Source organism: Miniopterus natalensis, chromosome 19 (genome assembly GCF_054644295.1).
Source record: "Miniopterus natalensis isolate mMinNat1 chromosome 19, mMinNat1.hap1, whole genome shotgun sequence".
Lineage (NCBI taxonomy): Eukaryota > Metazoa > Chordata > Mammalia > Chiroptera > Miniopteridae > Miniopterus > Miniopterus natalensis.
In genome coordinates, this window is record NC_142099.1 from 4,866,349 (window position 1) to 4,894,324 (window position 27,976).

General features: G+C 48.4%; 3 protein-coding genes across 4 annotated transcripts in view; 2 read left to right on the forward strand and 1 right to left on the reverse strand.

The window, feature by feature from the left end:
• Positions 1 to 10,876, forward strand: part of ELAPOR1 (endosome-lysosome associated apoptosis and autophagy regulator 1) — a 41,901-nt gene extending 31,025 nt beyond the window's left edge. The window contains exons 12-22 of the mRNA XM_087827964.1: positions 1,308 to 1,413; positions 1,654 to 1,791; positions 2,734 to 2,997; positions 4,268 to 4,441; positions 6,305 to 6,485; positions 6,730 to 6,826; positions 7,328 to 7,429; positions 8,524 to 8,650; positions 8,728 to 8,906; positions 9,410 to 9,575; positions 10,605 to 10,876. Of these exons, the coding sequence (XP_087684090.1) occupies positions 1,308 to 1,413; positions 1,654 to 1,791; positions 2,734 to 2,997; positions 4,268 to 4,441; positions 6,305 to 6,485; positions 6,730 to 6,826; positions 7,328 to 7,429; positions 8,524 to 8,650; positions 8,728 to 8,906; positions 9,410 to 9,575; positions 10,605 to 10,673 (1,603 nt within the window). The 3' untranslated portion in view covers positions 10,674 to 10,876. The remainder of the gene's footprint in view (positions 1 to 1,307; positions 1,414 to 1,653; positions 1,792 to 2,733; positions 2,998 to 4,267; positions 4,442 to 6,304; positions 6,486 to 6,729; positions 6,827 to 7,327; positions 7,430 to 8,523; positions 8,651 to 8,727; positions 8,907 to 9,409; positions 9,576 to 10,604) is intronic.
• CFAP276 (cilia and flagella associated protein 276) overlaps positions 1 to 14,175 on the reverse strand; it is a 52,476-nt gene extending 38,301 nt beyond the window's left edge. The window contains exons 1-2 of the mRNA XM_087827962.1: positions 13,453 to 14,175; positions 3,178 to 3,297 (exon numbers count right to left, since the gene is read on the reverse strand). The gene's annotated coding sequence lies outside the window, so the exon portion shown is untranslated. The remainder of the gene's footprint in view (positions 1 to 3,177; positions 3,298 to 13,452) is intronic.
• A 1,117-nt stretch (positions 14,176 to 15,292) lies between these two features.
• Positions 15,293 to 27,078, forward strand: SARS1 (seryl-tRNA synthetase 1). Of its 2 annotated transcripts, XM_087828294.1 has the most exons (12): positions 15,293 to 15,492; positions 18,295 to 18,365; positions 20,089 to 20,169; positions 21,015 to 21,173; positions 22,084 to 22,227; positions 23,016 to 23,171; positions 24,109 to 24,330; positions 24,909 to 25,038; positions 25,296 to 25,453; positions 25,703 to 25,774; positions 26,137 to 26,266; positions 26,601 to 27,078. In XM_087828294.1, exons 1-12 carry the CDS (start codon positions 15,357 to 15,359, stop codon positions 26,756 to 26,758), a joined length of 1,617 nt encoding a protein of 538 aa, XP_087684420.1. In that variant the 5' UTR covers positions 15,293 to 15,356; the 3' UTR covers positions 26,759 to 27,078. The 2 variants fall into 2 exon arrangements, with proteins under 2 accessions (XP_087684420.1, XP_016073668.1); XM_016218182.2 differs by lacking the exon at positions 25,703 to 25,774.
• The last annotated feature ends 898 nt before the right edge of the window (positions 27,079 to 27,976 follow it).

Genomic DNA, 27,976 nt, shown 5'->3' on the forward strand with positions numbered 1-27,976 from the left:
TCTCACTGACATATTTATCCCCTTATTCCAAGAAGACCTAGGACAAAAAGCAATTTGGTTGCCATTAAAAACATACTACAGGTGGTAAGATTGACAGAATGAGCACAGAAGACAGAGCCCTTGAACTTTGCCACCTACTGGCTTTGTGAACTTGGGAGTCACAGTGCCCCTATAGGTGTTAGAACACTGGTCTGTGAAACAAGGGAGATTGACAGTCTATGAATTTGGACTAACTCACATTGAGATGACTCTTCCCATCCATTTGTTAGCACTACTGCATAGACAGGAGCTGGGACCTGCAGGTCCGCAGAATTCAAGCAAATGGCCAAGGCTGGGGAAAAAAAGCCCTAAGTGGATTTCCAGAGCCAAAGGGAACTCTTCTGCCCTTGTGCACTTTAAAGATGAGGGGGAACCACTCCATGGGCTCCCTGATTCCCCATCCCATCTGGCTTCTCCATTCCCACCTCCAACCTCCCTCCTTTCTATACTTGCCACGGTGCTCAGCCCAGGGCAGTGGCTTGGAAGGTATTAGTCTCCCTTCCCCGAATTTACATTACTCAGGGCTGAGAAGATATGTCCCATGTTTGAGAGGTAAGAAAACTTTTTAGGCTTTTTGAGGAGGTAACATTCCCAAAAGTACTTTATGATTTGAAAATTTGATCACCATAGTAAAGGCTTCTGCACCTCATCCACTCACTCCCCCACTTCCCACACTGTCTCTTCCCCAAAGGAAGGAGCAGCCTGAGGTCTTTGCTGAAGAGATTACAAATTGAACTATCTGCTCATTCAACCCAGGCAAAGCTCCCACCACCCCAGAGAGAGAGCTACTAAGTGAATGTAGACAACTTGCATCTCATAATAGCGGTGCTTCTCAAACTTTAATGTCTACATGCATCACCAGGGATCCTGTCAGCATGCAGATTCTGACTGGGGGGGGGTGTCTGAGGAGGGGCCTGAGGCTCTGCATGTCTAATGAGCTCTAGGTGATGGCTCCCACTGCTGGTCTGGGGACTGCACTCTGCCTGTGAGGCTACTTAGCATATTACACATCTGGTACAACTCTGGAACTCACCACAGTGATGGGCGGTGGTAAATAAGAAAGATATTATCTCCATTCTACAGACAGAAAACTACAGTTTGGCTATGTCAAGGTCACATAGCTAAGGTGGCAGAACTGGACTTCGTCCACGCTCTTTCCAACATACTTGGAGCTCAATCCTGTCCCCCAGCAGACCCTCTGCTGTTCCCTGGGCTCTTTAATAAGCACTGCCTGGCCTCTGGAACTGACTTTCATTTCTGGCCCACAGACCCCCACAGTCAGTGATGGCAGACACAGAGAACAAAGAGGTGGCCAGAATCACATTTGTCTTTGAGACCATCTGTTCTGTGAACTGCGAGCTCTACTTCATGGTGGTGTGTTTCCCTTCCTTTGCCTGCTGTAGGGCTCCCAGGGTGGGCTATTGGGAGGGTGGGTCCCCTCGGCCCCACTGTTGCATCAACATAACTGAGACCCCTGCTTATAGTGATTTCACAGAGGAAGGGCCCAGGCTGTCCATCAAGGGCTTTGCAGTTCCATGTGGGTCTGGCCAACTGCGATGGCCCCAGCAGCCACCCAACCATTGTGCCTTCTTCACTTGTCTGTCTTGGGTTCAGGGTGTGAATTCTAGGGCCAACACACCCGTGGAGACGTGGAAAGGTTCGAAAGGCAAGCAGTCCTTCACCTACATCATTGAGAAGAATGCTACTGTGAGCTTCACCTGGGCCTTCCAGAGGACCACCTTTCATGAGATAGTAAGTCCCTCCCCTTGCCCGGACCCCTGGCTCCCAGAAGAGACCCCTGAACCCAGGAGGATTCCTAGCATTAGTTTAGGTAGGAGTGTGAGGGTTGGAATCCAAGTATTAGGAGGATCTTGAGGAGCCAAGCAGAGAACTGCCTATTCCAGACCTGAGAAGCATCTAGCCTCGTTCATATGACTTCCAGGTAAGCTCCTTAAAATGACCTGTCTCTCCTCGGCAGGGCCTACCCTGAGAACATCCTGTTCATCCCTGTTATTTAATAATAACAACTCTGGTTTTATTTCCTTCACTCAGAGTAATGCAGGTTAATTGTAGAAAACTTAGAAGGTAGAAAGAAGCAAAAAGGAGACATAAATCACCTGTAATCCCACTACCCAGAGATAACCCAGTTAACATACAAGTTTCTCCTATGCAGAGGATACTCTACAAATACTTTGTTCCTTTCACAGGGAAAAGACCTCTCTCTCCCTCTCTTTCTTTCCTGTTATTGAAGGGAGAGGGTGAGAGAAAGAAACATCAATCGGTTGCCTCCCACATGTACCCCAACTGGGATCAAACCCACAACCTAGGTATGTGCCCCAACTAGGAATTGAACCCAAGACCCTTCTGTGCATGCAGCAGTGCTCCAACAAACGGAGCGTCACTGGCCAGGGCAAGACCTGCTTTTTTCATATAACAGTATCTACTGCATATTTCCCGCATGGCCCTTAGTATTTCTACACATCATTTTGAAATGGTTCAGGTTTGCTTTAAAATGACACAGAATGTATATAAAGAGCTACTGTTGAATGAGAAAAAGAATAAGCTACTTCTCAGGTTTTCCTCAGGTATTGTAGGGTAAAAAAGGTTGCGCAGTAATTCGCTATTTCCAGAGAACCCAATTGCTGCTGCTGTCTCAGGCCTCTGCCCTCTCTCCTCTCATTTCCTCATCTGCAGGGCAGAAAGTACACCAATGATATCGCCAAGATCTATTCCATCAATGTCACCAATGTCATGAACGGGGTGGCCTCCTACTGTCGGCTCTGCGCCCTGGAAGCCTCCGACATGGGCTCCTCCTGTACCTCTTGTCCTGCCGGCAACTACATTAACCGGAATTCAGGAACCTGCCACTCCTGCCCTGCTAACACAGTCCTGAAAGCCCATCAGCCCTATGGAGTCCAGGCCTGCAAGCCCTGCGGTCCAGGGACCAAGAGCAACAAGGTGCCAGCAGCGTCCGTGCATCCTCACCTTGGCCTTCCAGGATGAGCCGCCTCAGAGGGTGCCAGGTCCTAGATGGGGTTCTTGAGGAGCTGATCCCCAAGCGCTCCCCATTGCATACTCCCAGGGTGGAGTCCTGGAGGACACCCCTCCAGGCTGTGACCACGAATGGCAAGTTCTTACCTGTAGCAGTGGTTTTCAGGGTCTAGGCCTCAGTCGCAGACAAGTCTCATCCCCCAGAGATGAGTCAAGGAGATCGGTGACCATCTGGTCTGGACAGTTATTTGGCATCTGTGCAGAGGCCTGAAGGGAAGAAATAGTGGGACTTGTGGCTCAATTCAGACCTACTTCACTCCAGCCTATTATCGTGGGAACGTGCCCCCTCTCCTTTGGGAGGGTAACCCACCTGTGCTGAGACACATGGATAATTGGGATGGCTGTCTTCTATCCCTGTGGTGTCTTGTAAAGCGGAAAACGGCGCTGTTGGCCACGTACCACCCGAATCTCAGAAAGTACTACGACTAAAAGCTCTTAAGCCTTCATTAATGCTTTTAAGTGAATTCGCACTTTGCTGACCACAACCACATGGACATACATCTGTAAGGCATTATTTATAGTCTGCAAACGTTGCTCAGCTTAGCTGTGCAGTAAATGCAACAATTCTACAGACCCCTGGCAACCTCTGGGGCGCCCTGGACTTTTGCCACACACTTCTTCCCCTGGGGCTCCCTCTGCTGCCAAGGGAGGGAATACAGTTGTGTGAGGCGGCTGCTAAATGAGGACCCTAAAATGGAGCAAGGGAGGGGTTTATAGGGAATGATGTCCCCTCTGAAGTTCAATTTCCTACAGAGACCCTGGGAAAGAGGAAGCAGGGTTGAGGAAGTTTGAAATGGCGGGGTGGGGGTAGAGGTCTGTCTCTCCTGCCATCCTGGCCTCCCTTCCTCCAGTTAGCACCTTGTAGTCTTCTGCTTGAAATTAAGAAAGGTTATCTTGTGCCTTGAGAGAGTTTTATAATGTAAGCATAGGGACAAAGCTATAGACTCAGACCCAGCTACTTACCGGAAGATAAGAAGTTTGGGTTTGTACGTCACATATATGCTAATAATTGAATGGCAAAATGTACATAAGCCCCACCAGCCACTGCTTCACTCCCTTTAGGGCCCACCTGCTCCTTTTACCCCACTTGGGCTGGACCAGGTGGGGCCTCTGCTGCGGTCCATGGTCCCCTTGAAGCCTGCCCCAGCAGCCAGCCTGACAACCCCTTTCCCCTCAGATCCACTCTGTGTGCTACAACGACTGCACCTTCTCAATCAGCGCTCTGAGCAGGACTTTAGACTACAACTTCTCGGCTCTGACAGGCACCATCTCTCTCGCTGGAGGGCCAAGCTTCACTTCCAAAGGGTTGAAATATTTCCATCACTTTACCTTCAGTCTCTGTGGAAACCAGGTAAAGTGTGTCCGTGCTGATGGTATAAGAATTGAAAGAGGTCATCCCTGGACCAGAAGCCAGAGATGGACACAGGAGAAAAGCTAGCAAACCTTCAGGCAGCAGGGGACTGAGGAGACGAAAGGTTTTTAAATAATCACTACTCTGAGTATTCTCTCCTTTAAAATTAAGTCATTTGGATAATAAAGCTTTAGGAAAATAAGTCTCTTTAATAAGGTGTCCATTTACTCCTCTCTGACCTTCATTTCCTCAAAATGAGTTTATAAAAACTGTGCAGGAGGAGGATTTTTTTCCCCCTTAAGCAGTTTTCAGTAATCGTGGCACCTGTCATTTGTTTCCTAAAGGGTGGATAAAATAAATTATTCTTAGTTCATCTGCTTTAAGTAACATGAAAGGCTTTATTTATATCCTAAGGAAAGAATGTTACCACCAGTCATTTCATGCTGCTGCAGATATTCTGTATCCAAAACTCAAAGGCAGAAACCAGTGCTCACACCACTGCAGCACTTGATGAAATTATAAACAAGCCAGGATCTGCAGTTGGAAAGTTAGTTTCCAATTTTACCAAATAAAGAGCATCTCTGAGCATTTAGTCTGTGACTCTGTGTGGAGACAGGACCTTGACAGCGCATGGCTACTGCCTGGCTTCTGTAGCACACAAAAAAAGTTGAGCTGTATTTATATGGAGAACATGTCAAGAAATAAAGTAATCTGAGAAAGATGAGGGAGAGATGCCTCTATCTTGTTTTTAAAAGTCTTTGGGAAGAGTTAAAGCTTCAGAAGTAACAGTGGTAATTCAGGAATTGGGACTAATGAAAGCCCCATGTAGGAAAAGTTTCATTCAGTGAGTGGGAAGAGATGAAGAGGGGAACTTGGAGAGTTTGCATCTTTTGCTCCTCTATTCTCAGAAACGCTTATTGTGTACTGTCACACTACAGACCCTTAGTTCAAGGACAGTGCTACTATGTTTTATTATTTAAAATCTCCTTTCTGCTCTCGTGTTATTTCTTATAATCTAGAAAATAAACGGAGATATCAGATTTGGCAATTTAGCTCAATTTGTAATAAAATGTATACTATTAAAAATCCTACATTCTAAATACTCAGTCCACTTAAATTTAAAATATTGAACAAATGATTTTATATTAGCAAACAAGTTCTATACTGATAATCCATAAATTTAGCATCTTTGAGGGAGCAATAGCTCAATATTTTCTCTACTACAAAATCTTGAGGAAGGAACCTCTCAGCTCCTACCATCTTCCAGATTTCTTGTACAGTGAGGGTTGTTAAAAGCCGAAGGAGAAGCAGAGTATCTTCTCTTGGTGATTTTAAAAAAATAGAATAGGTTCCAACTGGTCCTAAGATGCGCTATCTCAAGGCAGGGAAGGGGCTAGTTATAGGGTCTGTTTTAACCCCTGGGAGTTGTTGAGACAAGCCTGGTGGAAACACAGCACAGAGAAGGAATGTGAACTAGGCCAGATGTTCAAAACACCTCATGGGATCAGTTACATACCTGTTTCTGTCTAGAAAACTGACTGTGCTAAGGAAGGCCCTTAACTGATAGATTAAACCTTGGAATCAGTTGTCACCATTATAACCGTGCTCATACAGGGTCCCCACATGACTCCAACGAAACAAAAAGACTGGGGTCCCCTGGGCCAGAGGAGGACACGTAGGCCTTATTTTTACCTTTTTTAAGCTACTTATAATTGTACCTGGGATGAATCATTCGACTACAACATATTAGAAGGCTAAAAATGTTAAGACATTAAAAAAATTAAAATGATCCCTGTTCTCTTTTGGGAACTCTGTGACCATTCACTCCTTCCTGTCTCTTCTTCCCCTCGTTCCCCTGCCCAGGGTAAGAAAATGTCTGTGTGCACCGAGAATGTCACCGACCTCCGGATTCCTGAGGGTGAGTCAGGCTTCTCCAAATCCATCACAGCCTACGTCTGCCAGGCACTCATCATTCCCCCAGAGGTGACAGGCTACAAGGCTGCCGTGTCCTCCCAGCCTGTCAGCCTCGCTGATCGACTTATCGGTGAGTTGCCCAGCTGCTCCAATCTGTTTGAGTGTGTATACGTGTGAGAGTGAGGCTACCAGGCTTCCATCTGGGATGCCAGTGCCCCTGGGGCCTCTGACAAACCTGCAGTTCACCCTTTCATGAGCCACTAGGGGATGTGATGAGATAAAGGAGGGCTGGATGTTGACAGGTATTAAAAGAATTGAAGTGGCTGCCAGCTAATGCGACTAGTGAGAACTAACGAGGAGCTCTGATTTGGCAGGTGTGACAACAGATGCGACTCTGGATGGAATCACCTCCCCAGCTGAACTTTTCCACCCGGAGTCCTTAGGAATACCGGACATCATCTTCTTTTATAGGTGAAGACAGGAGGCCAGGCTAATGCAAGTGAAACTTAGGGCTCCTCCATAACTTCTTTTGCATGCCCCCCTCCTCTAGCCACTTAATACTTTTCAAGTGAGAACATGTCCAGGGGCTAGCAGGTCTGCCCAGCAATGATAGCTGGAGGCTGGGAGTTCCCTGATCCCAGCTTCTTGGGTATTCTTGGTGCAAGTCTGCCTTGGAGGCAGGGAGAAATAGTGGATGATCTATAGATTTCTCTTCCTGCCTAAGGACAGACACTCCAGTGTTATGCACATGCTGACCTCCCTAGACTAGTCCATTTCCCCTTGACTAGATCTTCCTGAACCCTACTCTCTCCAAAAATAAACCACGGTCTATGTACTCCCTGTGTGTCAGGTGACAGCCCAAGTCCTGACTTCCTAGGCAATGGACCTGTCCTATGCTGATGCCATTTAGTGACTCTCCAATGGCACAGATGAGTGACTCATTCCCCCCACGGGGGCTGGCTTTCACTGCAGGTCCAATGAGGTGACTCAGTCCTGCAGTTCTGGGAGAGCCACCACCATCCGGGTCAGATGCAGTCCCCTGAAACCCGCCCCTGGAACTCTGTCCCTGCCCAGGTAAAGGAATAACTAAGTTGCCCTTTCTTGGACTTGATCTATCCCAAGAGTCAACAGTTGCCAAAAAAGAGCAAATGAAGAAACAGTCTGAGATCCATCACCGGGCTCTTGGGGGCATGGTCGCACTCCAAACCCTTCATCTTCAGATGTCAAGAATGGGGTAGAAGGAAGAGTTGAAGCTGCCTTCACATTCCCAGGCCATTACGGGGGTAGCTGCATAGCAAAGTGGCAAGCTGCTGGGATCTATCTCCTCTGCTCACTAGCTCTGTTGTCGTGGATACGTTTCTCACCTTCTGTAGGCCTCTTCCTGATTTATAACATGGGGATAACAGTAAGTTCCCTCGGGGTTTTTGTGAGAATTAATTGAGACAATGAGACTCGAGGAGTTCTCAGGGTGCCTGGCATGTACTTGCTACAATTAGGATTAATAAAGGTGTAGGGAATCCTAGAAATCTCTCCACAACGAAAAGATCTGGTTCTGAGTTTAAGAGCCAAGTGCAGTAAATCAAGAATCCCCAAACTAACTTGAGTACAGCAACCCCCCCCCCACCTTTTTCACAAAACACCAACTAACATCTCAAGAGGCACTGGTGCCTTGAAGAAGATGGTTTGTGAGACGCTGCTCCTAAACAACTGACCAGGGAAATGGGGAGAAGCAGGAGATCTGACCCCAACAATTTAAGGCCGCTGTTCTTGTTGTAGTCAACATCACAGGAAAGTAACTAATGGATATCCATGACCTGAAGTCCATTCTTGAACGCCACCGCCAGGAAGCTGCATCGAGTGGCTTCTGTAAAATGTCACATGTCCACGGGGAGAACAGGAGCCCATGAGGGGTTGGTTGGGGCATCATGCTAGAACTCAGACACCTTACATTAGCTCTCATCTGATGTCAGCAGAAAAAAACATAGAGTGGGGAGCCCGTGGAGGTCGAGGAGGCCTCTCGTCATCAGGGAAATTAGAGAAAAACCTGAATGAAGGGACTAGTTTGGCAAAGAGAAGATGGATCAGGCAAGATATGTGATCACAGGACTCCAAGCAAATTTCCCCCACTGGTCCAGCGAGTGGGCTCAAGTGTCCTTTTTGCTTTCTAGCATGTGCTCCGATGGGACCTGCGACGGCTGCACCTTCCACTTTCTGTGGGAGAGCATGGCGGCTTGTCCACTCTGCTCGGCCACTGACTATCATGCCATCATCAGCAGCTGTGTGGCTGGGATCCAGGTAGGTTTTTCTGCTTGGAGACCTCCCAGGAGAGGAGGGAATGTGATATGTGAGCTGCTTGTTTTTCTACCCAACAGAAGACTACCTACGTGTGGCGAGAACCAAAGCTATGCGTGGGTGGCATCTCCCTGCCTGAGCAGAGAATCGCCATCTGCAAAACACTGGATTTCTGGCTGAAAGTGGGCATCTCTGCGGGGACCTGTACTGCCATCCTGCTCACAGTCTTGACCTGCTACTTTTGGAAAAAGAATCAAAAGTACTTGATGGCGGAGTATTAGGGTTTGGGGAGGGACAGGGTCGATGGGAGGAGAGCATCGGAGAGGATGAATTCATGAGCTTTCTTTCTGGAGTTGGCCGCAGACCCTGTGACCCTGGCCAGAGACTTGCCGAGCCCCTTGTCCAGTGTGTGCCTTGGTTGTACGGACTCCTGAGCGGGGATCAGTACCACCAAGTGGTCTATAAATGAATTATGGCTGTTGGATGCTCAAAAGGAAAGCAAAGAGTATCCTTAATTTGTTGTTGCTAATAATAATAAAAATGCCTTTATGATTCCAGTATTTCTACTAAGCTTTTAGATCAGAGAAACGGCCAGCCTCGAGGGGAAAAAAGATCACTGACATGGGAGCCAAGACTGCTCAGCTATAGGCCCAGCTTCATACCACTTTGCTAGGCTTGAGCCTCCTGACCCGCGGAATGGGGACATCTGCGGGTACCCGCCTCCTCTCCTCTTTCCGCTTATTCCATGTCCCCGTTTCACAGGCTAGAGTACAAGTACTCCAAGCTGGTGATGAACGCCTCCCTCAAGGACTACGACCTGCCTGCGGCCGACAGCTGCGCCATCATGGAAGGCGAGGACGCGGAGGATGAGGACCTCTACACCAGCAAGAAGTCCCTTTTCGGGAAGATCAAATCGTTTACCTCCAAGGTAGGGGGCCTGGCCAATGCGCCGAGGTCAGCCTGGACGGCTGGAGAAGGCACCAGACCTAGGATGCTGAATGCCCCATGTTGTTTGGGGGGCCGCTGCTTTGCTTTGTACCTGCCACACTATTCTATCCCCCCACCCCCACCCTGAAAACCCTAGCTTCTGCCTTCTTTGTTTTCACACCAATACTCTTTGCCCTGGGGCCCAAGGCTGCTCTAGGCCAGGCTCCTTCTCCCTCAGCTCCAGCTGGTGAACTGTTTGGGCCTTTTAACTTCCAGAAGGAGTAGATGCACCATCCATGTTGTAAGAGTCATTCCCCCCCCCTTCTTTTCTTTTGGAAGGAGGGGAAGAGGTGATCTCTAGGATCAACTTCTGATAGAAGGGAGGCTCTCCTTTGGCCAGTGGAGGGTGCTGTCCCCCAGATGTTTGGCCCTGGTCCCTTGGGGGTTGAGTCACAGCTTTGCATGGGTCGGTGGGTGAGTCTGAAGCTCATATATGTAAGACAGACGGCACTGTTGCTGGGCGTGGGGCCAGCAGACAGCACCCAAGCAAATCCTCCAGGGCCACAGCCCTCTGCAGCCCCACTCGGCCAGCACTTCACTGGTGCCCTGAACCAACTCATCCAAACAGGTGTGGGCAGGGAGGGTGGTAAGACAGGAGTAGAGGACAGGAGGGATGGTGAGGAAAGAAAGGAGTCACCTAACAGGGTGACTCCCTTGGCCTCCATAGACCTTGATTTTTTATTTTATTTTATTTTATTTTATTGGTGGGAGAACAGTTTACCTTGGGACCCTTTAGTCTTTCTGAAACCTTGGCAAAGATGCAAAGCAGAGGGTTTTAAAGATGTTTCTTATCCTCCGGCTGCCTGAAGGAAGCAAGAATAGAAAGTGCCTTACATCTGTGTTTCCACAAGGCCACTGCATGCAGGAATTCCATAAGGGTTCCTTCTGTCACCTATTTTCCATTTCTCTCCTTTGTTCCCCAAATATGTCCCTGTGCAGCAGCCAGCTCCTGTCACCATCTCTCTTTCAGAGGACTCCTGATGGATTTGACTCAGTGCCACTGAAGACATCCTCAGGAGGCCCAGACATGGACCTGTGAGAAGCAATGCCCTATCTCCCCTGCCTCCTCACCTGGGCAACCACCTTGCGAGCCTGTGGAGATTTGGGTGCTGGCTTCCTACAACATCCACTGCAGGAAATCTCTTCATCGTGGCCTTATCAGAAGTTTGAATTTTAGATCTTTTGATGTTTTTTTATAGCATACCCAAACCCTCCTTTCTGCTTGCCTCAAACCTGCCAAATATACCCACACTTTGTATATTACTCTCTTGCTTGCATCTTGTTTCCCAAAATGGTCCAGCTACCAGAGCCATAGCTTCATCGGCTCATAATCCTTACAGCCCTAGAATGAAAAGATTTCTCTCTTCTTGAGTATAGAAACTACTTCCCTGTTGTCTTATTTAAGGGCAGAAGCAGCTGGGAGTTTCCCTGGTCATGTGCCCTCGGCTCATGATCTCTTTAGGAGAGGCTGGGTGAGCGGGGTATTGGTGTCCCTGATGGGCCATCCTCATGGTCGCCTGGATTCCTCTCTCCTGGATAAGCAGCTCAAACTGAGTGTAATGGATATAGGCTGAGGGCCGGGTGAGTAAGGCCTGGGTGAGAAAAGGCTCGATGAGCACGGAGAGGCAATAGGGAAGGTTTGGGTTTGTTCTTTAAACTAGGTATACTCCATTCTCTTTTCTTAAGTAAGAGAGAAATATTCTCACTGGAGCCAAAAGAAAAAGTTCACTGAGAAAATGCCCAGAGCCCTGGTGGATCTACTCCCCTCATTTTTTTTTTTTAAATCTCCCACTATCTCCCTATGATACTAAAGAAAACCAGGTAAGCCCCAAACCCAGATGTTGTATTTGCTTTTACCCACAGAGATGACAACCCTGCCAGTAAGGACAAGGACAATTACCCATCCTTGAGTATCCCACACCTAGAGGCTTGGGCCGTATCATGCAACAGTGGTGTCATATTTTGAAAGAACACAGGGAGGCCACGGTTTTAACAGGGCCACACTGGGGGGTCCGGCCCACAGTGCAATGGACCTGAGGTGACAATGTCTGCATATAAGCATAATTCATCTACGCAGCCATGGAACAAACAACTTCTAGGCTGGCCAGAAAACGAACTGACTCCCAGGCCCAAACCCCAGCAGCAGAACCAGATCAGCCTTTTAGGAGGAAAAATAGGGGAGCTGGACACGGTGCTCACCAAACTGGGACACTTCGTACTCTCAAGCCCCTGTCCTTCCCTTTTTCCTGTCCTCATTTTCTCTGTGTATCAAAAAACTGAAAAGACTTCTGACCCCAATTTCTGGCAGCATCCCTTCTGAAAGGCGAGTACAGTGAGTGTCGTCCTCCATGTCCCTTTTTTTCACTTTTACACCATCACCGATGAACTTTAACTAGAATGGTAAAACCAGAGCAAGAGTCCACATTTCCTTTTTCTTTCTACTACTGACAATCCTCCCTCCCTATCAGGCTAGAATGACCATCCCTTGGCCAAGGGCCCCAGTGCCCATGGCCTGTGCCTGTCTCCCTTCTTGAGTGGCCATTGGTGACCAGGTGGTAGGGAATAGAATGGAGGTGGCATTTCTAAGCAGTCTGTCCACTACAAAATGGTGTGCTGGTCCTACTGGCCACTGCTGTCCCAGAAACAATCTTATAAAAGGGTCAGTGAGAACTAGAGCCCTGCCGTGACTTCTGGCCAACAACAGCGTCACTGAAGGCAGGCAGTCCCTTTGGTTCAATAAAATCTAGAAGCTTTTCTTTGGGTATCCAAGCCCTCCCTCCTCCTGTGGGAGTCAGGCTCTCAGAAACTCTGGCCACGTTGGCATTTCTCCGAAAGGGTGCAGATACTAGTTCCTGAACTCCAGCCCATGGCTCTGTGCAGCCACGCCCTGGGCTGCTTGCCCACTGAATAACCTGTGACAAAGGCCACAGGCCATCCTGAGGCTATTTTAGAAGTGGTAGGACAAAGTACATACCCTGCTGGCTTCTTTATTCCGACATCTTGAAATGGAGTGTCCCCCCCCCCCCCCCAGCAACCTCAGACCCCACTGATGCAGTCATAATACTTTAAGGGTCTCTTTTTAACCATCCCTTAGAGTGCTGACTTCTGCAGATCTTCCCTGTGTCCTGCCAGGAACCCCTGAGTTATGCTCTTGGGGTCACCTGTTGCTCCCCTGGCAACTTAGGCACGCTAGATATTTGGTGATAGCTCTTTTGAGCTGTAATTCAAACACCATACAAATTCTCTCAATTAAAATGTACAATTCAGTGGATTTTAGTATACCTGGAGAACTGTGTCCAGCACCACAATTAATTTTAGAGTAGACAAAGTTAGATGGTGTACGGGAAAAGCCTTGCACCCTTAAACTAAGGCTAGAGTAGTTTGTATAAGCTATTGGGGGAGGGAGTGTGGGCTCAGGACATAAAATATTTAAACCCCATTTGGTTACCTAAAGTCCCAGAACACACAAGCAACTCTCATCGCATAGACGGCACCTGTGTTTGGCTGGGAATACAAATAAAGATTGCGGCATAGTCGAGGACCAGGGGATTTCTTATGCCAACAAAACCTTTTGCTTTCAATCTTTTTTTTTTTTGGTGTCTGACTCTACATTAAAGATAAAACTGACTATATTTATACAACAGAGACTTTGTAACGCAATTTTTCAGCTTTGTGAAACTGATTTTTTTTTTTTTTTTGGTCTCCTCAAGGCTGGTTGGATTTCCCTTTTCTTACCCTGTATTCCAAGAGTTTGTAGTTTGTTACGGGGATGGGTCCTGCGCGTCACTTTTTTTTTTTGGTGTGAAATAAAAACATACCTCTCGAGCTGTTTTCCTTCCACGCGGGCTGGATGGCCGGGCGGGTGGGCGAGAAGCGGGGACCGGCCTTGAGGCTTCAAGTGCGGAGGAGAAGGGTTCCGGGTCCCGCGGAGTCACCGAGACGACAGCGGTACCCCGGCGCAGCGCGAGCCTCTGGCCGCCTGTCGGGGAGTCAGCCACCAGCCAGAGCCTCGGTCTCCGCAATGTAAGAGGCAGGCAACGCCGCCTCAGCTCCCAAGGTGCAGGGAGGCCCGGCCCGGAGGCCGCGCGCAGCTTCTTAGGCTAGTTCCGGTCCCTTCCAGCCGGGCTTCCGGTCGGCGGCGCCGAGGCCGGCCCCATAACGGGGCGACCACCCATGCGAGCAACGTTAGCTCGTTTGGGTCTGAGGTGGATCATTAGAGGCTACCCGTGGATAAAACCCTGGAGGGAGTCAAGAACCATTTCCCAGGGTAGCTGGGTTTCCCTGCGTCTGTTTTTCCTTCACTCTAGTTGACGGCTCCGTAATTCCCTCAAAAGAATTCCCTCAGCTGGTTGGTTGTGACCCACATCTGGTTTTTTGTTGTTGTTCTTATTTTGGTTCTTTTTGTTTTGTTTTAAATATCTTTGTTGATTTCAGAGAGAGGACAGGGAGAGGGAGGGAGAGAGAAACATCCATGATGAGAGAGGCACTGGCCGGCTGCCTCCCGCGCGCCCCCTGCTGGGGGTCGAGCCGGCTCCCCCGGGGCCTGTGCCCTGACCCGGAATCGAACCGCATCTCCTGGATCCCAGGTGGACGCTCAACCGCTCAGCCGCGCCCGCGGGTGTGCTCCACATCGGTATCTTTTTCTCCGCAAGACCCAGCACGGTGTCTGCCGCGTGGGAGATGCACTTCACATCCCCACCGCGGGAGCGACTTGCAGGGAGAAGGCTGAGGGTGGAAGCTTGTGGCAGGTTCAGGGAGCAGGGTCCGGGGTGAGCCACTAGCCTTGGGACGGCCCGGGCCCTGAAGCCTCCGTCCGCAAGGTGGGGAAAGATGGGGAGCACAGGACGCCTATCCCCAAATCCTCCGATCTCTCCTTACCAGGGAGATCCTTTGATTACCTTCGGCTCCACCAGCTACCAGCATTTTTACTGTATAGGCCTGAATGTTACCCAAACGAAGTGCAACGAGATCTTTGCTCAAGTTTTCTAATATCCTAAGACACGACCTCAACACCTCGTGCTGCCTTCGAGGCTGGTCAATATGTCCCCCTTGGAATATTTCTTCCTGGTGTCTCCCTCCAAAATATTTCAATCGCATTTTCCCGACCCCTTTGATCTTAAGGGCTGGTCAAGGGACACTCTGGTTTACCCAATAATCAGATTAAGAAATGTACCCTAGGTCACCTGGGGACGGAAAAATGTAGCCATGCTCCTGTCTCGAGACGGAGAAGAGAGCAGAGGGGTCAGGGAGAGGGTCCGGTGTTAGGACCCAACCTTGCGAGCCCGAACCTGGCCATCTGCTGGCGGCGCCGGCTCCCAAGCCGCCCACCCCACGGGCGGGCCTCCGTCTAGCCTGAGGCAACGTCCCGGACCGTGAGGGGGAAACCGCGGCACTCGGGGCGGTGAGAGCCCCCACAGAAAGGCGGCAGAGCTGGGCAGGAAGCACTAGAGGTGACCTAAAGCCGGGGCCGGGGCGGCCGGGTGGGGCCGGGTCACTGCGGGAGAAGCCCACGCCCGCGCCACCCTCCTTTCCGCCGCCCAGCCTGCAACACGGCGGCTTCCAGCCAAGAGGCCACGCCAGGGCTCCCGCCGCGCCTGCGCCTGCGCCTGCGCCTGCGGGGGGGGAGGGGCCTGCTAGCGCGCCGGCGCAGTGCGTCCGTCATAAATTGACGCCCTGGCTGCGATTCTCATTTCCCCTTATCGTTGACCCGGGCGGAGGAAAGATGGTGTTGGATCTGGATTTGTTTCGTGTGGATAAAGGAGGCGACCCGGACCTCGTCCGAGAGACGCAAAAGAACCGCTTCAAGGACCCGGGACTAGTGGATCGGCTGGTGAAGGCAGACGGCGAGTGGCGGAGATGTGAGTACCGGGATGCGCGGGATGTCCCCGAGCCCAATCCCAACTTCAGCTCTCGGATCTCGTTACCGCTCCTGGAGCCACAGCTTCCGCCCCTCGTTCGACTCCCCCCCCCGCCCCCCCCCAGGTTGCGGTGGCTCGGAGGCTTTCCCGGTCCCCCGCCTTCCCCGCAAACGCTCGGGTAGCCCGAACGGTCCCACTGTCTCCGTCCGCCGGGTTGGTACTAGGTCCCTTCCACGCGTGCTCAGTGCGGATCGCAGGTCCGTCTGGGAAGGAGCATGGCGCATGCGCATGAAGAGCTGTCAAGGCTTCTCCCAGCAAGGGTAGCCAGGGCAAAGCCAGGGCGGGAGGTTTCCCTTTTCCTAACACTCATCTTTGGCCGCCTCTGGCCTTTTTCTCATCTTCAGCAAGGCCAGAGTGGTCTCCTATTTTGATAGGACCAAAGGCTCCAGCCTGAGTCACATCTACCACGTAATAGTTTCACTCCACCCATATTGGAAGTATTTGGAGTCTTTGGAGGCCGTTCCTGCCTAAAAGCAGTGACCCCGGAGCTTTGGGGAAAGTCATGCCCCTGGTTTGTTGATCATACCTTTAAAAATTGAGAAAAGTCTTTTCCGTGGTAGGTCAGACATGGGGAGACAGGTGGGGTGAGGCAAGAAAAAGCTTGTAATTATTGAGGCTGTGCAATTGTGCTTTGTGGAATTTTTCTGGAAAAGGCGTTGGCTGAGTTTGGCTAAAACCTGAAACTGAAAATAAAACCATAGAACCCTTTGCTTAGATTAACTGGAGTAGTCACCCATTGGCCGAATGCTGTCAAGCACACGTGATTAATTTTGTCTGATGCAATAAGTCTGCAACCAGCTGAGAGTCAAGTTTATGACAGCACCCTGCAAAGGCAGTCACTGTCCAAGAGTGTGGTGGCTTTCTATGAGGAACATTGATTTTCCTAAACTTAGAAGGCTATGGGTACCAGGAAAGTATTTGACTTTGGTTGTCTGCTGACTCCTAATGTCTTAGTCACTCTAATGTGGTAGTTTATGACAGTGAGATCCTACCACCTGAATCTGAAGTTTTGGGTTGCAATGGAATTAAATTAATTGGAAGGAAAAAACTAAACTGGACACTGTTTTACTGAATCAGAAGTATCAGATTTTTGTATCTGGTTATCCATTCACTGTTCTGTACTAAATGACTTTGAATGTGTGAGCTCGTCTCTTATGTATAATGTACACATTTAGGAGTTTTATCCATTTCCTAATTAATGGATATATGGTGAGGGGATGGGTTCTTCAGGGACAGGGCTGTGGTCTATGCATCTGTATGTCCCAGTACCTGGGTTAACATATACATACAGGATATACATGTACACACGTATACATATAATCCCAGTGCTTAGCACTGCACCAGCTCCTTGGTAAGGGCTTGACAAAGATTTTTTTGAATTCATGAATATCATCTGTGTTCAGGGCACTTTGCCCTTCTGTATGAAAAGCAGTTTATTTCGCTTATTTTCAACTCATTTATTGATTTGAATCTTTTCTACTTGACATCCCTTACCAGTTCCCTTTGCAGCCAAAGGGAGTTAATGATTTTTCCCAAGTCGCTTGCTCCGAAGGACTGTGACAGATCTTGTATCAAAGTTATTTTATATCCGAACCTCAGATCAGAAGTTGGGGTTCTCCTGTCATTGGCTGCAACAAGGACTTGTAACCCCGAGCCACATTGAGAACTCATCGTGTTCTCCAAGGACACTGCGAACCTCACCAGGCCCTCCATTACAACTATACCTATTCGCCTGCCTGTAGACCTCCAAGGTGCCACTAGGGCTGTCAACGGAATCTGACAAAACGTGGAGTCCTAGCACCACAGAGTTTACCACGGCTCTTCTAGCTCCAAGTATTCATACTGTGGCTTCTTTTTAATTCAGAGTAATACACTGAGGACACTTTTGGGCACATAAGCATTTGTCTCGACTACTTCCAATGCCTCTAGATTTCCTCCTGTCTTGCAGTCTGCTAGCTATCAGAATCCCCCCTCCCCCCCAAGAAGTGCTGTTCTGAGTGAAATTTCTTTTTCCTGTAAATTGAAGTTATTTCCTCTTAACCTTGGCTGTAAACACCTTCCCAGGCCCTTGTCATTGGAATAACAGTCTTAACTGCTTTTAGTTTCACCCCAGTCTCACCCAGTCTTGGGCCACACCCAGGACATGTGATCTTTTTGGAATGAAAATCTAATCATTTGGCTTCCAGGCTTAAGTCTTGCAGTGCCATACATACCTTCAATCTGTCTAATAGAAATACAATGTGAGCCACAGGCATAATTATTAATTTTCTTGTAGCCACTTAAAAAATGTAAAGAAAGATGAAATTAATTTTAGGAATATATTGTATTAACCCAGATACAAAAATTATATTTTTAACATGTAATCAATATAAAAAATTATTTAGATATTTTACATTCTTTTTCTCTTTTACAGGCCCTCAAAATCTAGCATGTATATTTTTACACTTACAGCACATTTCAGTTTGGGCTAACCAAATTTCAAATGCTCAGTAGCCACATGTGGCTAGTGGCTACCATGCTGGACAGTGTAGCTCTAAAGCATAAAAAGCCAAATTTCTTAACACAATTTACAAAGCCTCCCATTCCTTCCTAGCTTGATCTGCCACTCCCACATATGCCCGCGCTCTGGGTCTAGCCTTGTTATGCTCCGTGAGATCAGTCCTGAGGAGCCATGATTAGGAGACTGAGGAATCTTAATTATATACGTATTGTTAGAACATTCTCGGGTTCTTTATTCTTCAGGCAGATTTCGAGCAGACAACTTGAACAAGCTGAAGAACCTATGCAGCAAGACAGTTGGGGAGAAAATGAAGGTAAGAGAACTAACAGCCTTGAGAGTGGAGGTATTTAATCTTATTCTCAGTTAATACATAATTTCTAGTTTAGTGCCTGGTTCTATGAGATACCAGACTTCTTACCAAAGTGGGGGGGTTATTTTAAAAAGAAAGGAAGGATGACAGGGAGGGAGCTAAGTGGGTGAATCCATCTTCCCTATTCAGGTCTTAGTCTGTTTTGCTGCCACAGAGCCAGTGGCTGATAAACAACAGGAATTTATTTTTTACAGTTCTGGAGGCTGGGAAGTCCATGATCAAGGCACGAGCAGATTTGGTGTCTGGTGAGGGCCCACTCCCTGGCTCATAGACACTCTCCTTGCTGTGTCCTTACATGGCAGATGGAGCCAGGGAGCTCTGTGGGGTGTCTTATGAGGTAGCCTCCTCACCTAGTCACCTCTGAAAGACTGCACCTCCAAATGCCATCACACTGAGGGGTAGGTTTCAATGTAGGAATTTGTTGGCTTTCAACATTCAGCCTATAGCAAGGTGAAAGTCTTGCCACACTAGTCATTCATTGTTTATTCTGTTCTTACAATAAGAATATAAATTCCACCTGTAATTTTTCCCCGTTATTTCTTGAGTTCGACCTCCAGTGCCAGGAAGACTTTCCTATGGTAGACTTCAGGTCCTTTGTTCAGGCTATTCGAGCTGTTTTATGTAAAGAGCACGGATAGAGACTCCAAGTCCTGGACTATTGGCTTGTGTGACTTGAGGCAGGTTAACCTCTGAGCCTCAGTTTTCTCATCTGAAATGACAATACTAACATTCACCTATAGAACAGAATTATGAGAATGAAATTTTTTAAATGGGGAGAACCTGGCACAATGCCTGGAACATTGTAGTTATTTACCAATTGCGAGTAACAATGGATGGCCTTCATCCAAAAAGTGCTTCCATGCTTGAAGAATGTTAAGTTTCAGTTCCACCTTCCTTAGTTAACCCAGAATAGTACATGTTTTTATCTCTCTTCAAATACACCCTTTTAACCTCTTAATCATTTTTTAAAAGACATTAAATGCATCCTATAGTCTGTCTCATTTTTTTCTTGTAAACCTCTAAACTGAACCAAAAAATTAAAAATTAGGAACCTGAACCAGTAAAGAACATAACGAAGAGATTCCCCTGGGATTTGAGCAAGTTACACTTACTGCTGGTCCGCTTCCCTCTTTTCACATTCAGCTTCTGGCGGACTATAGCAGTTGATATAGATCATCACACTGGTGTTTTTCCTATGGGAGCCGTGCTGCTTAATCATTTCCATGCCAGAGGTCCCATAATCATGTCAATTCCCATGTATTCTGCCTGTGTGTTCTGGGAGCACACGCACTGTTAGTGACAGCGAAACTTTTTTCATAGGGTCTCAGGCTCTATTCCCTGTTGGGGCGTGTGTGGGAGGCAGCCGATCGATGTTTCTCTCTGGCAGCGATGTCTCGCTCCCTCTCCTCCCTTCCTCTCTCTCTGGAATCAGTGGAAAACATATACTTGGGAGAGGATTACAAAAAGCTAGAAAGCGGCAAAACAGAGACTTGAAACTTTTTCCCCCCTCATTTCCAATTTACTGTTTCTCTCAGGTGTTGCCTTTTTTAGAGAGTTATGGAGGAAGTTCTGTGATTAGTTTATATGATATTCATTTGGTGTGCACTTATAAAGCGATGTCAGAATTTTTATTTATTTAATAGTGTTGTTTGTTTGTTTCCTGCAGAAAAAAGAGCCGGTGGAAGACGATGAGTCTATTCCAGAGAGTGTGTTAAATCTCGACAACCTCACCCCAGACATATTAGCTGTAAGTTACTGTCCATTTTTAGGTTGGGATTTCTGTTCTTTTATCTTAACTTTCCTCCTGGACAGGGGCTTGCTGACACTCTGTTCCACACAGCATTGGGGCATCCTTGAATTTTTGCCGCTGGGACATGTCCCTGGAGACAGATGGAGTGGAACAGTCAAGGGTAGGAAGAAGAGAAAAACGGGACTGAACTGTGTTTAGCTTATATTAGTCTATTTTCACAAAATCGGAATTTTTCAGTTTACTATAATTCAGTAAATATTCACTATATAATAGGCCTGGAGCAGTAATTTTCAAGTTTTTAGTCACTAAACGCTTTCTTAAAACCCATAACACAAAAGCATAGTAAGAGCATAAGCACAAAAAAAGTAGTGTTGCGCTTGAAGGCTGGGTTGGGGGTGCTCTTCCTGTCCAGCCCTACCTGCTGAGGGCTCCCCATAAAAAATCAGGACAGTTTGAAACACCTGCAATAGGAATACAAAATTAGCTTAAGACAGGCCTCTTGCTCCTAATAAATGTATAATCTCCCTAGAGAACAGTTAAGTGCAGTAGTAATAGAATGCTAAATTGGTTTAATCAGGAAGCAAGAGCTCCGAAAAGAGCTACATATTAAAATTGCCGAGGTATATAGGAACATGCAGAGTGGCCAGAATTGATCCATCTCTGCCTTAGGCACCCCAAAAGGAAATGCCAGTGGATTTGTCAGGGCAGCGTCGCTTTGAAAGCCTTCATTGTCAGTTTTTAAAAGGCTGTCACAAGGGTTGTCATCGGAGCACCTCGGGGTTAGGGCGACAGAATCTTTTTCCTGCTCTGTACTTGACTTGCTCTGGCCTGTTTGTCCACAGAAACTGAAAGTGTCACAGATCAAAAAACTCCGACTGCTCATCGACGAAGCCATCCTAAAGTGTGATGCCGAGCGGGTAAAGCTGGAGTCAGAGCGCTTTGAGAACCTCCGAGAGATCGGGAACCTCCTGCATCCCTCTGTGCCCATCAGTAACGACGAGGTGAGTCGTGGGGCGCTCCTCTGGGAAGGACAAGGAAACACTGACACTCTGTGTAATGGGCTTTGTATCAGAAGCAGGCCCTTTGTGTCCTCACTCTGCCCTCCAATTGAGAATTGAAAGCGTCAGATCCTTGCCTGATTGGGAAGTGGCGGAGACCGCAGGTAGGAGACTCCTGGCGCACAGATCTCTTCTAAATCGGGCTGCTGTCCTCTGCTGTTGCCCGTGGTAGCAGCCAGTCTCGTGGGAGGGATCTGCTAAAACAACCTCGCCCCTCACCCACACCCTGCTGAGAAGCTGCAGGTTGAAGGGGAATCTGCATGATAAAAGTTTCCTGCTGAGTGGGAGCTTCCCCAACACAAAGCTGCTCTGAGCCCAGTCTTTGTTCCCTGACACCCCAGCCAGAGCAGGGCCCATCTGTGCCTCTTTCATTCATTCCCTGGTGAACAGAATGTTAAACTCACTGCGGGCTGGCGTGGCAGACTCTGGAGGTCGGGGCCCTCACCCCACCCTCATGTGGTCCTGGGACCAATGAGAGCCTGGAAAAAAAATAATCTACATTCTCCTCTGTACCCCAGGCAATGCTGATTGTCTGGGTAGAGGTGTCGTAGTACGGGGCATTTAAAAGGGTAAAAAAAAAAGCCACAAACAAAAAACACACAATGTGACATCTTTTGGAAAATCATGATTTCAGTTTCATGGCTAGATTCGCTTCTAGGAATCTAAAAATGATTATTTCTCTATTGAGCACAAATTCTCTAGCAAATTCACTTCTCTGGTCTCTGGACATGATGACCGTTTAAAACCTCATGTGGCTTCACTAAGCTTTAGGTTGTTCTTAGAACAGGGTTTGGAAAGGTAGAGGTGGAATTCAGAGGTTGTGTATCTTTCTCTCCTGGTCTTGCTTCCTTAGGATGCGGACAACAAAGTAGAGAGGATTTGGGGTGATTGCACGGTCAGGAAGAAGTACTCACACGTGGACCTGGTGGTGATGGTCGATGGCTTTGAAGGCGAAAAGGGAGTCGTGGTGGCTGGGAGTCGAGGGTATTTCCTGAAGGTGAGAGTTGGGAGCCAGTGGGGATGGGATTATAAAGAAGGACTTTTAAAAATACTGTGCAGAAAACATAACTTACTTAAGGAGGCCCATAAATCCACCACATGTGCTCCCCTTTCTACTATAGGCTTATTGGCAATTAGATACAGTTTTCTTTCTAAGGCAGGAGCGTGCTATCAGGGGTGCTCAGAACAAAAGCTACCGCATGATGCCCCGCAGTGAATACATGTTTTGCTGACTGAATCAGAACAGTCTCTCCTTTGAGGAGCTCAGTGTAATTGGACAGTTAGACAAGTGACAGAGTCAAAAGCCACTGTGATAAGTGCCGTCAACGTAAGAAACCTCCAAACCTGTAGAGAATTTTTATTTGAACCAAACTGAAAAAATGCTCTGGAGAATGGCACTTTTGTAGCTTATTTTATACATTAGAATCAAAGGAGACGTAAGGGGTGGGGGGAGTTACATGAAATCCACTGGTGGGAGGTGGGAGAAAGCAAAGCGGTGAAATCTCTGGGAGCGAATAAAAACAGAGAAACACATACTTCTTTGTTGGTGGGTATAGGATAATTAACAATGAACATTTACAGCACATGGAGATGATATTGGGGAGCAGGTAACAATGAGGGGTTCTGTGGCCCATGCTCTGGTGGGTGAGCCCTGAGGGGGCCTCCTGTGAGCCCTTGGGTAGTCATATTCTACCCCCACACAGTTTGCCTCTGAGTGCAAATTCTAGCAACTGAACATGACAGCGACAGAACCCAATCACCCCTGCTGTGTCTCTGCTCCTTTAGGGGCCTCTGGTGTTCCTGGAACAGGCACTCATCCAGTATGCCCTTCGCACCTTGGGAAGTCGGGGCTACATTCCCATTTACACCCCGTTTTTCATGAGGAAGGAGGTCATGCAGGAGGTGGCACAGCTCAGCCAGTTTGATGAGGAACTTTACAAGGTGAGTAGTTGGGCACTGCGGCAGAAGGACTTCTTCCATTGGGAAATTTAACCTCAAAGATACTGGAGCAGCACTGTCCAGTAGAACTTCCTGCGATGATGGAAACGGTCTATATCTGTGGCTGTTGAGTACCTGAAATGTAAATTTTTAATTTTAATTTTTTTAAATTTTAATTTAAATAGCTATACATGGCCAGTGGCTACCATATTGAACAGTGCAGACCTAGGGCCTGTTTGATCTTTCCCCCAGGTAATCTGTATCATGTACCTAAGTGAGCATGCGTTAACATTATGAGCCTAGAGAAGAGGCACATGTATTGAGTGGCTGGACAAAAGGACATTATAGAAGTGGCCGGTCTTACCGTGCCCTCCTCCTCCTGAGCCCAGACTGGAAGCTTCCATAGGGCAAGACATACATTCCTTGGGATAGATGTGTCCTCTAGTTTGTGGCTTCTCTCAACCCTGGACCATCTCAGGGAGAACCAGAGGGTTCAAGTCGAGGTTCAGAAGATCATTCTAATCAACTGAACACCAGAGTGATTGAGGATTATAACCTCTAGGCTAGCCCATAAGCACCAAGAAAGCAGAGACCATGTCTCCTTTTGTCCAGCAGTGGCCTAAAGGACTTGGCCTGTAGTAAATGCCTCACAAACATTTGTTGAGTGGATTACGTTATATTGCTATCAGCTCAGGTTTTCTTGTACGCCTGCATCATAAGTAAAAAGTATCAGAATTTTTTATCTCCTTTTAATTTGCTTTTCTTTGAATTCTATTAGAGACCTCATTTGGGACTGACCCATTCCCTCCCTTGTCTTTAGTGTCCCCTGCTCACTCCCAGGCGGGGATTAAAGAAACTTCGCCCTGTCCCATCGCTCGTATCTTCCCTGTGGTTTCTGCTCTAGCTGAAGTCTACCTCCCTCACTCTTAACCTCCATCAGGTGATTGGCAAAGGCAGTGAAAGGTCTGATGACAACTCCTATGATGAGAAATACCTGATTGCTACCTCCGAGCAGCCCATTGCTGCCCTCCACCGGGATGAGTGGCTACGGCCAGAGGATTTGCCCATCAAGTATGCTGGCCTGTCCACCTGCTTTCGCCAGGAGGTGGGCTCCCATGGCCGTGATACCCGAGGCATCTTTCGAGTCCATCAGTTTGAGAAGGTAAGTAGAGAAGTCAGGGTGAGGAGTAGGACCCTTCTATCTATCTGTCCAGGGTAGTTAGAGGAGAGACAGGAGCTGTGTCGCTCAAGCGCATCCTGGCTCCAGTCTTGCCTCCCATTGCCTGCGTCTGTGTTTCTGGGAAGGGCCTGAGCAGCACATAGTGGAGTGACTGCCAGCACAGACTCCAGTTCCAGGCTGCCTGAGTCCAAATGCCAACTCCATCACCTACCAGCTGTGTCACCTGGGACAAGTTGCTTAAACACTCTGTGCTCAGTTTCCTCCCTGTAAAAGGAGGGTAATAATAGTACCCACTTCATTAGGCCCACTATGAGGATTTAACTAGTTAACATCAGAAGTGCTTAGAACAGCACCCGGCATGTGTGCAGTAAGCTCTACAGAAACACGTGTTCTTGCTGCACACCCAGTGCAGTGCAGAACCTCTCTAGCTGGGGGCCCCAGCCTCGCCCGACTCCCAGTGGTATAGGAACAGGTCTTCATTGCAAGAATATCTCCCACTTGGGTCCTTTAGTTTTTCACCCTGTCCCATTGTCGCTGTCTCCTTGGGTCCCTCTTTGCAGATTGAACAGTTTGTCTACTCATCACCACATGACAACAAGTCCTGGGAGATGTTTGAAGAGATGATCACCACTGCAGAGGAGTTCTACCAGGCTTTGGGGATCCCGTACCACATCGTGAATATTGTCTCAGGTATCGGCCTCCCTCTCTTGCATCCCACAAACAGTACCCACACCACACAAAGCAATAGCTCACAATCCAGTTAATGGCCCACGTTAATTAAAATATCACACTCTTTTCCCTTGGGAGTGTTTGCTGATAAGAATATCTGGGCGTGATTTTACTTCTGCGGATAGGATGTGAATTAAAGAATTCTTCGGGTTTGCTAAAAGGTTAGCCTTCTGAAATACCATCCTTCCTTCATGAATTCTAGGGGTGTTTCCTTACAGGTTCTTTGAATCACGCTGCCAGTAAGAAGCTTGACCTGGAGGCCTGGTTTCCGGGCTCGGGAGCCTTCCGCGAGTTGGTCTCCTGTTCCAACTGCACAGACTATCAGGCCCGCCGGCTCCGAATCAGATACGGGCAAACCAAGAAGATGATGGACAAGGTAGCGGCCTGGGAGGCGGGCACAGGGCCCCCGGTGCAGAGGGGATCGGCCTTGTTTCTCGGCCCTCAGGGCACGTGTTTCCCAGCATTGTGGGAGAACCTGAGCTTTTCCATCTAGATTAAAAAGGGAACCTGAAAATGACTTCTACCAAGTCAGGACTGAGTCCTTTTAGATAGAAACCTGATCTAGCCCCATTCTACAAAGTCATTCTAGTTTTTCTCTTTTGGGCTTTGTTTTCTGTCACTCCAGATAAAGAATGATCCTCACTTGTCTACCCAGAACAAGTTGGAGGCAGTGTCTCCCCACTTCTCACCCAAGGAGGTTTGGGTTGTAAGCTTATCTCTTCAAACCCAATTTCCAGGCCCTACTTTTCCAAGTCAGGGACTTGAAAAGGATCAAAAGGAGAGGCCCCTGTGGTCGTGTTTTCTGTTTCCCTCAAAAGGCCCAACTCTCCTCAAAATACTGAGACCTGCCTCTTGTCACTCATGGAGACATGAGGAATCTTCCTGGAGTTATCTGAGAGGCAGTAAATACCAAACAGAACTCAGGTTTAGAAAGGGCTCAGTAATGGGTAGAAGTCATGAGTCTGAATTGGTTAGTTGCTGTGGGGAGTCTGGCCGGGTGATGGCTCCTGGTCATCGCTTAGACGAGCTGAGGGTTGAGTTGAACTGCTCTCTGCACAGGTGGAGTTCGTCCACATGCTCAATGCTACCATGTGCGCCACTACACGCACCATCTGCGCCATCCTGGAGAACTACCAGACAGAGAAGGGCATCATCGTGCCCAAGAAGTTGCAGGAATTTATGCCGCCAGGTGAGGCCCAGCCTGGCCTATCCTCCTCTCCTTCTCTGTCTTCACATTTCCGAATAGTAGGCCCCTTTCAGAGTGAACCCAGTTTTCTTGTTCACACACAGTCCCCAGAAACTCTGCCTGTCTCCCAGTGCTGGGCACTGCAGGGGCAGAGCTGAGAAGGTAGCCGGTACAGGCATGATATTCTATGGAAATGCAGCTAAAATCCAGGCAGGGGGAGGAAAGGATGAATGAAACAAGTGCCCATTGTGGGTGCCCTTTTGTGCACTCACCCCGAGTTCCACGGGCTCTGACTCCTGAGAAACGGTAGGTTACTCGGTCGGCTGTTCCCTTCCAGGTCTCCAAGAGCTGATTCCCTTTGTGAAGCCCGCACCCATTGACCAGGAGCCATCCAAGAAGCAGAAGCAGCAGCATGAGGGCAGCAAAAAGAAGGGAGCGGTGAGCGATGGCGCCCTGGAGAGCCAGCTGCAGAACATGGAGGTCACCACGTCCTGAACATTCCTTCCTCCCAGCTCTGTCAGCTGGCATCCCAGAGCCTGCCCCAGGGCGGGGAAGCCAGACACACTCATCGCCGCGCAGTCCCACTGCATTGCTAAAACGGGAACCATCTGCCGCGCGCAGCGCACTGTCCCTGTCTGTTCCCGTAGGCCTGTGATCCAGTCACCGAGGACTAACAAAACCGTGTAACGAAGGGCCCTGGGGGAAGGCTAGGACTCTTCCGCAGTGTGCTGCCTGGGGCTCTAACCCTGCCTCGCAGCTCTCCCTGGAACCATACTTTTGCTTTTCCTTCTAAATAAAGTTGTTCCATTTAGCAAGTCAGAGAGCCTTTGAGAAGGTAGGTGGAGGCAGAGGTAGATTTAGTAAAGGCTCAAGGAGGGAGGGAAAACTTTGAGTCTTGGTCACACAAGCTTGTAAGACCATGACCAGGATCTCTTTTATAAATCTCCTGTTTAAGAGCAATTAAGTGGGACTAACTTAGAGACCAATTGATATAAAAAGCCTCATAGCATTTCTGTTCTCCAGAAAGGGCTCTGTGGAAAGGGAGGGAGGCTGTTATGCCTCAGGGGAGATGAGACTATATTTAATCCAAAAGAGGCCCTAGATTCAAGAGCACGAGGCAGGGCCTTACTAACAGCTGCTTCTCTTTGCAGTCATTCCAAAATGGCAAACCAAGTGCAGAACAGCTTGTCACTGTCACTGTAACTCCAAAGGATGGCAGTAGTCAGCAGGATGGGGAGTGGTGGAGCAGGTTTAATCCCTTCTCCGAAGCTCCCACTGTGGCCGGATAGCCAGTCCACCCTTGCTCTGGGGAGGGTGATGTTTAGGCTCTTTATTTACCTGCTGCCTTTCATCTGCAATCTCCAAACACTTTACCTTAATAACACCTCTTGTTCATTTAGTGCTGCTTTCCTGGGAGCCTAAAATACTTCCTATACATGATCTCTTTTATCTTTGTGACGGTCCCAGAAGGGAGGGTGGGGACGTGATTATACCTCTTCCTTCATATGGAAGACAGTACATGTGGGTGATGGAGATGGGACAGGGCCAGGGGAAGCCAGGAGTCCTGGTGCTTGAAGATGAGAGGACTCTGAACTGGATGTCACTTAGGATCCTTTATATCATCTCAGCATCCTTAGTCCCTAAGCAGCAACTTCCCTGAGCCTGCTGGAGCTTGGCATCTAGGAAAGCGGCTGTGTGCTTGGTTTTCCACCA

What these genes read in the sequence shown, in the direction of transcription:
- SARS1 (XM_087828294.1), top strand. Translation starts at nt 15,357, where the DNA reads ATGGTGTTGGATCTGGATTTGTTTCGTGTGGATAAAGGAGGCGACCCG. An exon ending in TTGATGAGGAACTTTACAAG is followed by an intron (nt 23,172 to 24,108) that starts GTGAGTAGTTGG and finishes AACCTCCATCAG; the next exon opens with GTGATTGGCAAAGGCAGTGA. An exon ending in CATCGTGAATATTGTCTCAG is followed by an intron (nt 25,039 to 25,295) that starts GTATCGGCCTCC and finishes GTTTCCTTACAG; the next exon opens with GTTCTTTGAATCACGCTGCC.